At 43.0% G+C, this 8815-nt stretch overlaps 1 protein-coding gene across 2 annotated transcripts in view; it reads left to right on the top strand.

Annotated features, from left to right (window-relative positions):
* Window positions 1-8469, top strand: part of Cpped1 (calcineurin like phosphoesterase domain containing 1) — a 125292-nt gene extending 116823 nt beyond the window's left edge. For both annotated transcript variants that reach the window (XM_008829909.3, XM_017797355.2), the window contains one exon: window positions 7993-8469. In XM_008829909.3, coding sequence (XP_008828131.1) covers window positions 7993-8219 — 227 coding nt within the window. In that variant the 3' untranslated portion in view covers window positions 8220-8469. The remainder of the gene's footprint in view (window positions 1-7992) is intronic.
* Window positions 8470-8815: the final 346 nt, after the last annotated feature.

Below are 8815 nucleotides of genomic sequence, written 5' to 3' on the forward strand. Positions count from 1 at the left end.
TGTCAATCAGTCCTTCTCTATCAAAAGCTGATAGAGAACTGAGATGGTGAAACTTCTTACAAGGCTTCTTGGACCAGAGCCTGCATAATACAGAGCTCAGATGTCAACCCAGAGCTGAGCCCAGGCCAGCAGCAAGCAGCTGACCCTGTCCTGGATAAGGGCTGCTGAGAAGGAGAATATGGGGGGCAGGGGTGATAAGCTTGTTAATACATCCCTGCTCCTCTCCAGACCTCTGCTACCCAAGAGAGAGGTGTTAGCATTCATTCTGCAGGTAAGGGGTCAGCCACTCACAAAAGGTCAGAAGTGTGCCTGAAGCCCCAAATAAAATTGAACGCGTGTCCACGAGGCTGGCCAAGGACAGGGGCCCTGACATGCAAAATAACTGGAATCTGATCCTGCCTTCCCTGTTATCTAGCTATGCAGCTCTATGTTGGTTTCTTAACCTCTCTGGGCCTCCATTTTCTCATCTGTACATGAAAATGGTAAGAGGCCCCAGGACTATTGGAAGAAAACAATAGATAAAGGATGAAAAGGACCTCTCATCCTGCATAGCACAGACTGTCACTGCCCTCGTCTGTATCCTACCCCACCTCCATATCTGCCCTTCTTTGAGGCCAGGCAAAGAGAACATGTTCAGGCTCGATGCCCAGGTTGTCTTGTAGGTGACCCAGAAATTCCCCCTGCCAAATCTCACCAGCTTTCCTCTAGATCTTGTTCCTGGCCCACAGCAGCTCCCACTTGGCCCACTCAGCATTTCATCCTTCCTGTTTCAGTTTTTACCCAGTCAGCCAGGAACATCCCAGAGCCTTGGCTGCACCAACAGAATCTCAGAAGATGGAATGACTCAGTCTTCCTACTTTTAGACAGATTGCAACCTCCTTCCAGACTCTTCCTTTGTAATGGCCCATCACATGGCCATTGCTTGATTTTTTCACTCTGGACCCCAAAGTGTTAGTTCCTTGCTGTCTGGGGGTGGAGGGGAATCCCTACATGTCATCCTCTTTAGTATTTTTGCTACTCTAAGAATTCTCATTTGGACATTTTTTTCTTTGTCTTCAGACGTTAATAGTAAATGGTGAGCCTGAGGGGTCTCAGGGCTAGAGAGAGGTCTTACAGATTGTGGAGCAGATAATGGTCTGAGGCCCAGTAAGCTCTGCTCTGTGAGTCCCTCAAGGCCCTTGGCCAGTCACGGCTCATACTCCCATCTCTGTGACTGCCAAGGAACATGGTATGAAACTAGCACAAAATGAGTTTCTGCAGCTAACTACTGCTAATGTGAGCTCCTCAAAATTGTCAAGCATTTTCCCCCTGAAATAGTGCTATTTACAACTGTAAGTTAGATATAATGAGCCCAATTTCATAAACATCGTTTAGCATACACAAATAATACTGCAAAGTGCTTTCTGTTCAGCCACTCAAGAGTTCCCAGGCAAGTCAAACTTCACAGGCTCCCATTTAGGTCTCACATGATCTGAAGCAGTCACATCCACGGCCCCTCAGGTCTGGGTAGTCAGGAACATTTGGTTCTCCATGTGTGACCAATACTTCTCAGGTGCCTAGCCCAGCAGGTTCAGCTGCAGCTTGTGAACCACATAGCTCAGACCCTGCTGTGACAGTGCTGGCATTCCTCCTGCCGCATTTCCTAGGTCCATTTGGGTACCCCTACCCTGTTCACATCTTGATGTACTGCCCTAATCAACAGATCAAGTCATGATCTACAGTAAGAAGAAAGGGAGAGACATCCTGGCACTAATCACTCCCCTATCCCATTGGAGGCACAGACAGTGCACACTACCCTTAACTAACTAACACAAAAACATGGCAATGTATTGGTACTTTGCAATGCCAGTGCATGTAGACCAGTAGTTCCCCCACCTCCCCCAATCCAAAGGTTCACTATCCACACTTACCTGCCATCCAGAAACAATAAGTGATAAAATATAGGATTATAATTATACAATTCATAAATTATGAATTTCTCATTATTCTGAATAGCATGCTTTGTCTGCTTTGTCTACCCTGGATGTGGATTGTTGTTTTGTTCAGTGTCCACTCTATATGCTGCCCACCTGTGAGTCACTTAACAGCCTTCTCAGGAATTGGGTTGGCTGTCACAGTTTCACAGTGCTTGTATTTGGGTAATCCTGGTTTGGATTAATTAGCCCCAAAGTACAAGACTGGTAGCTGACCATGACATGTAGGAGGACAATGAACTCCAGTGTGGGGAGGCAGCACTTCAGGGTACATGGGAGGAACAGAATATCCACGGAATTGGTACAGTCCAGTTCCAGGCATTCACTGCAAGTGGTGGGTGGTTATCTTCATGGACAAGAGGTGGCTTGTGCATTATAATCAACCCATCTCCTGTAAATGAGCATTACAGACAGCCTTAGTGAACACTGTACCATATACCCCATACATAAGTGTGTATATTATGTCTAAATATATTGTATAATCATATAACATATGGTTATATATGTGTATATTATGTCTATATAATAAATATTATATAATTATATATAATATATGTATTGGGGGTTCTTTTCTGGAAATTGCTAAAGGAATGTGTCCTCTCTACAAAAATTGTTTTAATAGACCAAGGGGAAGATAATGGAAATGTGAGCCAGCCTTGCCAAATTAACCCTGAAGTAAGTGTCTCTGTGTTCTAGTAATAAATGGAAATCACCGATTCCACCCCCCCATCCTTTCATCCGTAGCCAGGCACCTCAGCTGCCATAGATCTGCGCCTGCTCACAAGTGGGCCTCCAGTTTCTAGAGCTCTGTTTAGAGTCCCAGAATGTAGCCAGCCACTACCTTCAGCTGTGTACCAAACCAGGCTCCAGGGAATAGTTCCAAAGCTGTGACTATACAGAGGTTCCTGGTTAAAGTCTGAGAAGAATCTGGCCATGCAGAGGGATCTGGCTAAAAGCAAACAAAAAGACGTGACTGTGGGAAAGGGGCCTGTAGGAAAGAGAGAGTAGGGAGAGTAAACAGAACGAAAGTGTATCTACAAGTGTCAAAGAACAGAGCTGATGATTTTAAAAAGAGTCGCAGACTCCTGTAACCCAGCACCAATGCCATAAGCTTCTCAGTGCGTTTCCCTCCTACACTCCTTCTTTCTTTTCTTAGTCTCCTTTCTCTTTCTCTTCTTGACCATCTTTCTCAGTCTCTGTCTGTCTTTCTGTTTGTCTCTTACCTTCCTTGTTACCCAGTTCTACAGATCCTGGAACAGAAAAAGGACATGAGAAAAAACTAAGTGAATCTTATGGTCCTGAGCTAGTGTGTCAGTATTGACTCATTCTTGGCAAACCATGTGCCTTCCTGATGGGGGATACTGGGTGTGTGGGAATTTTGTGTGCTGGCTTTGTAATTTTACTGCAAATCTAAAAGCTCTTTTAAATTTTGGTTTATAACAAAGATGGATAAATTACCTCTACCTATCCTGTCTCGTTGAGCTCCTCTGGGCTGTGACGGTGTCTCAACCCTGCCTTCTTTGATGCCTTTGATCACTGTAAAGAGCACCACTCAGTTTTTTATAGGTTGTTACACCTGGAATTTCATGTTTTTGGTATTATGAATCTAAGGAAGAAGACCACAAAGATAACTCACACTAGTAATCCTAGCACTTGGGAAGCTGAGGCAGGAAGATCAGGAGTTTGAGGGCAATGTGGGCTACATAGCATATGCATAGCTTCAGGGAAATTATATATATATATATATGGCATCACTGTTGATATTTTTCCAGTTGCCCCACAGTGATATCATTCCTTTCCCATCAGCCCCTCTTTACACATGCCCTTTGGAGTCAGTATACAGCCCACACTTAAGGGTCATAGGGCTAGGAGGCTTCATCTCTTAGAGGATGGAGCACCTATAAAAGTTATTTGTTATTCATCTAAAGGGGAGATATCTTTTCCTCCCACTCAGTTTATCCATTCAGTCATTTAAGTATAGGCTTGTGGATGTTTTTTCTACTTTGGGTTATAATTCAACATTTGTGTGTTTTGTTCCCTGTGAGCCATTGAGAGTTCCTGCACATATTCCCATGTCCCTCAGACCCAACCCAGCATCATGGTTTTGCTTTTGAGCATGTATAAGAAACCTGTCTCATTTGGTACATTTCCTGACTCAGTCCTACCATCAGTCATGTCCCCAAGGACCTATAGATCTTTTATTAGAAAATGATTATTTGAACCAAAATCTGAGTGCTAAGAATGTTGGTTGCTAGGCTGTGTCCTAGGCTTGCAGGTGTTCTTGGCTGATCAAGAAGGAAGTGGGTGTCTGCACGCTAGCCTGTGTCCGACATGCCTCTAAGTATTCCTGTGTGCAGCCACAGGCACTGGTGTTCGCCTCACAGAAATGCTTGCGGGTCACTCTAACTCCAGCCCATCACAGGACATTTCAGCCTCCACTCCTTCCCATAAATCATTTTTACATCTTTTTATTGAGCTGTAATCTACATGCCATAAAATGTGCCCTTTCAAAGTAAAATTCAGCGGTTTTCATGAACTCATGAGTACCATTATCTAACAGCAGACCATTTCTACCATTTTACCAAGAAAACCTGTGCCCCATAACATCCAGCTCTACTTCTCTAGCTTCTGATAATAACCTGTTCTTGGTCTCTCTTAGTTTGCCTGTCCTAGACGTTTCTCCAACAGCACACTTTGACCTTGGGTTTGTGGCCGTTTGTGTCTGCTGCTTGCATGGAGCACGTTTTCAGATTCGTTCACTTTGTGGTGGGCAGTCATACTCGGTTCCTTTCATAGCTGAATACTCCATTCTGTAGATACGTAAGATTTCATTTATTCCTATATTTTGGGCTGTTATACATATGTTGGTATACATCTATCTAAAAGTTTTTGCATAGATTTATGCTTTCATTTCTCCTGGGTCTAGAATGAAATGTCTGGGTTGTGCTACCTATATGTTTACTATTTTGAGGAACTGACAAAGTTTCCAAAACACCTATAGCATTTTCTGTTCATAGCAGCACTGTGTGGGAGTTCTCCTTTCTTGAAAGCCTTGTGAACTTGATGCTGTCTTTTTGTTACAAGCACTGTAGTACATGGGGAGTGGTTTACTCTCACTTTTAACACTAGAGACTATGGATTTTTTTATCAGAAAATAATTAGTAGTTATAAGCTTTTTCCTCTCATCCTTTGCTCAACTATTTCTCTTAATACTTCAGTGAATGTTTTGGAAGTGATAATGTCTGCTGTCTACATTCCTGGGCATGTCTGTTATTCTACCCTCAAGTGCCAGTTTAGCTGGGCATAGAATTTGAGGCCCCTGGTTACCTGCCGTCAGCATTTTGAAAGTGTTAATCCTGAATTCTGTCACTGTTGAGGTGCTCAATATCTACAGTTCTCAGTCCAGTGTGATAGTTTCGTCATACTGTCTTCCTAAGGACTTCTCCCCTTCCTCTTTGATGTATCACAAGTTTTCTATTCTATATATCAGTGTGGCATTTTTTTAAATGTCCCCTACTTGACAGTTTTTCTCTGAAGACCCATGCCTTTCTCCTTTCTAGAAAATTCTCAGATATTCTTCTAATTCTTTTCACATTATTTTCTCCTTTCTCTTTTCCAGCCTATGGCCATCATCCCCTAATACCTCTTCACTCTCCTGGCTCTGTGGAGGGCTGTTCATTGCTGGTGTCTGGGTCTCCACTGTCTTCTGACCCATTTCCTTGACTCTGGTCTTCAAATCACTGCTTTTGTGTTTGATGGTTGCCTAGTCTAGAATTTACTGCTATCCTACTGAGGGTTTTTTATTTTAAATTTCAGTGGGAATATCTTCTAGCACCACATCCTAATCTCTTGCTGCCTCCTGTTACTCAGGTTGTGCCTGTTTTCTTTCAAATCATCTTTTTATGGACACTTATTAAGGTCTCTGTCATACTCAACATATTTATTTTAAATATTTGCCAGAACTTTTTTGTAATTAATCTGGAGTGAATTCATGTCCCTGAGGAGTTTATGGACTATCTTCCTTTGCAAGAGACTTTTTTTAATTCATGGGCTGTAGGCTGTCCCCTGCCCCCATAATGTTCATGTGAGATACAGGTTTTTGTTTTGTTTGCTTCACTCTTTTTAGATTCTTATTTGTGTTATTTTAATTATGTATATGTATGTGGGTATGTGCACATGAGTGCAGGTATCCGTGGAGGCCAGAGGCGTTGAATCTCTGTGGAGCTGGAGTTACAGGCAATGATGAACTGCCTGATGTGGGTGTATGCAAGAGCAGCATACACTTCTAACTGCTGAACCATCTCTCCCTCCTCCTGCCTCACTCTTAACTGGCTGATGGTTTTAGTTACCTCCACCCCCACCCTCATCTGGGGTTGGCCTCTTAATAGTAGTTTGGAGCTCCACAGTGAAATCGGGGAATTGTGCTCATTCCTACATGTGAGCCCAGGTCTCTTCTTTCTAGAACCTCAGATTGTGATACAGACTCAGAGGTGTGCTGGAGACACCACCTATCTATTCATTAGGAGTTATTAGTAATCATTTGGCTATATTCATGCTCACGTGTGGAAGAGTGCATTGTGTATTAAACTTTGGGGCCTCACACATGCTAATAAGCATACCACACTCTACCACTGAGCTGTACATGTGATTATTATTAAATTTTAAGGAATTTTGTGAGCTACTTATTACTAAATATTCAGTTGTGTGTGTGCATGTGTATGTTCTCCATTAAGTTACAGCTAGCCTTCTGTACTTAACCAAGTGGAGATCAAAAGATGTTTTAATTGCATCTGTTTAAACACACTTAGACTCTTCTTGGTCTCCATCCGTACACTGTACTTGCTATTTGCATTTACATTATCTAATAATGACATTTTAAAATGCAAGGCACTCGAGCATCTTGGATTCTGGTATCTGCCCTAGATATGTTAATAATTATGTATGAAAAAGCAAAGGTAGGACTTGGAGTGTAGCTCAGAGATAGAGTACTTGCCTAGCATGCACAAGGCCCTGAGTTCAGTTCCCAGCACCACAAAAAGAAAAGGGCAAAGCTACAAACATTCCAAACTTACTGCACTCTAATCTTTGCTGCCTAAGCCCGTTGTCTCTGTTCTCATGGCTGTTCACAGCTTCCGCATCTGTACAGCAGAGACCAGATGTAGCATTGTCTGTTCCCACAGCAGATTCATTGATTTCACATTGATCACCTGGTAGTAGTCAGGAAAGGAGTACTTTCAACATTGAAATTAGTAGACATTGCTCATTGGGTCTTTTCTTGTCTCAGTAGTTTAAGAATGTCTGACCAGCACCACTGACCCACCCTAGCCCCAGACAGTAGCAGTGTCATCCTGTCCTCCTGTCCGCTTGTCCTCCATAAACAAAGGATCCCCATATCAACCCATTTCAAACAGGGAGTTGTGTGCATTCCCCACCTTATAGTAATGCTGCTGGTCACTGTGATGTTCAAGAGCCATCCTGCCTCTCCAGTCTGTTTGCCGTTTATCTGTTGATTATTATTATTATATTATCGTTATTATTCATATATTTCATCTATCTTGGCAATAAGTTTTGAGCGGAGGAGGGACATCAAATGTTGAACACACTCTGCTACCTTGATTACACCACCACAAATGTCCTTTGTGGTACTGAGGATTGAACCCAGGGCTGTGCATGTGCCAGCCCATAACCATGATTCTTAAGCACATAAGACCCCAGCACAGGACATTTACATGGGCCCCAGTGTTGTTTTCACTCCTCGCTCTCTTCCCCAAGTCGCTCACTGCACTTCTTGCATCCCGTTCCCTGGTTCTTTGTTTGCATACTTATGACCAACCTGGTAACGATCTACTGTGTATATGAACTGTCATTGAAAGATTTTTGATGTCACATATGCTGCCTTCCTATACACAGTGTTGCACATTTAACACATTAATATTGTTTACAGAATTAAACTTGGGAGCCCCCAGGTGACCTACATGGAAATCCTTGGCCCCTTAATATCTTTTTTGCTTCCCTGCAGGTATCAAAGCTGTGTTCTCTGGTCACTACCACAGGAATGCTGGGGGAACCTACCAGAACCTCGACATGGTAGTGTCATCTGCCATTGGGTGTCAGCTGGGCAAAGACACCCATGGGCTTCGTGTGGTAGTCGTCACGGCTGAGAAAATTGTTCACCGGTACTACAGTTTAGATGAGCTGAGCAAGAGAGGAATCGAAGACGACCTGAGGGAGCTGATGAAGGAGTGATTCCCTTCACGATCCTCCTGGTTTTCTAGCCATGACTTTCCCTTTTTCCAGAAACAGCAGCTGCTCATAACCCTTGTTGACATGTGTGAGTAGACTTCTGAATAAATCAAAGTTCTGGGTCCTGTCCTAAATTATATTTAATAGAGGGCTGCCTTCCTTTTAAAAAGGCAGAGGGTGAGGCTATGAATATTTTTTTAATTATGATGTGAAATGCTGTATGATGCTTGAGTAAATTCTTCTCATGGTATAATTCTGAACTCTGCCCTTGAATTCCACTGTTCAGACATGGTAGCATCAATATCCACCTGTGACCTCAATCCCAACTCAACACCCAAGTGTGATCTTTAATAATTCCTTGAACAAACTGCATCCGATTTTGTTAAATTGTGGTCATGACTCCCAGAATGCCAGACAAAACAAAGTTTCCCCCTTCTTTCCAAGCAGAGCAAATAGCCCCTTTTCCTTCCTAAGGCCACATAGATTTATCTGGACAAGGGGCCATGCAGCCCCCATCAGCTGTTACTGCCACTGGTAGGAACAGAATGCAGGTAGATTGCATGAAAACCTGAGCTTGCCTTTTTGATAACAAATGGTGC

This window comes from Nannospalax galili, unplaced genomic scaffold (genome assembly GCF_000622305.1).
Source record: "Nannospalax galili isolate Female #2095 unplaced genomic scaffold, S.galili_v1.0 scaffold32, whole genome shotgun sequence".
NCBI classification, from domain to species: Eukaryota; Metazoa; Chordata; class Mammalia; order Rodentia; family Spalacidae; genus Nannospalax; species Nannospalax galili.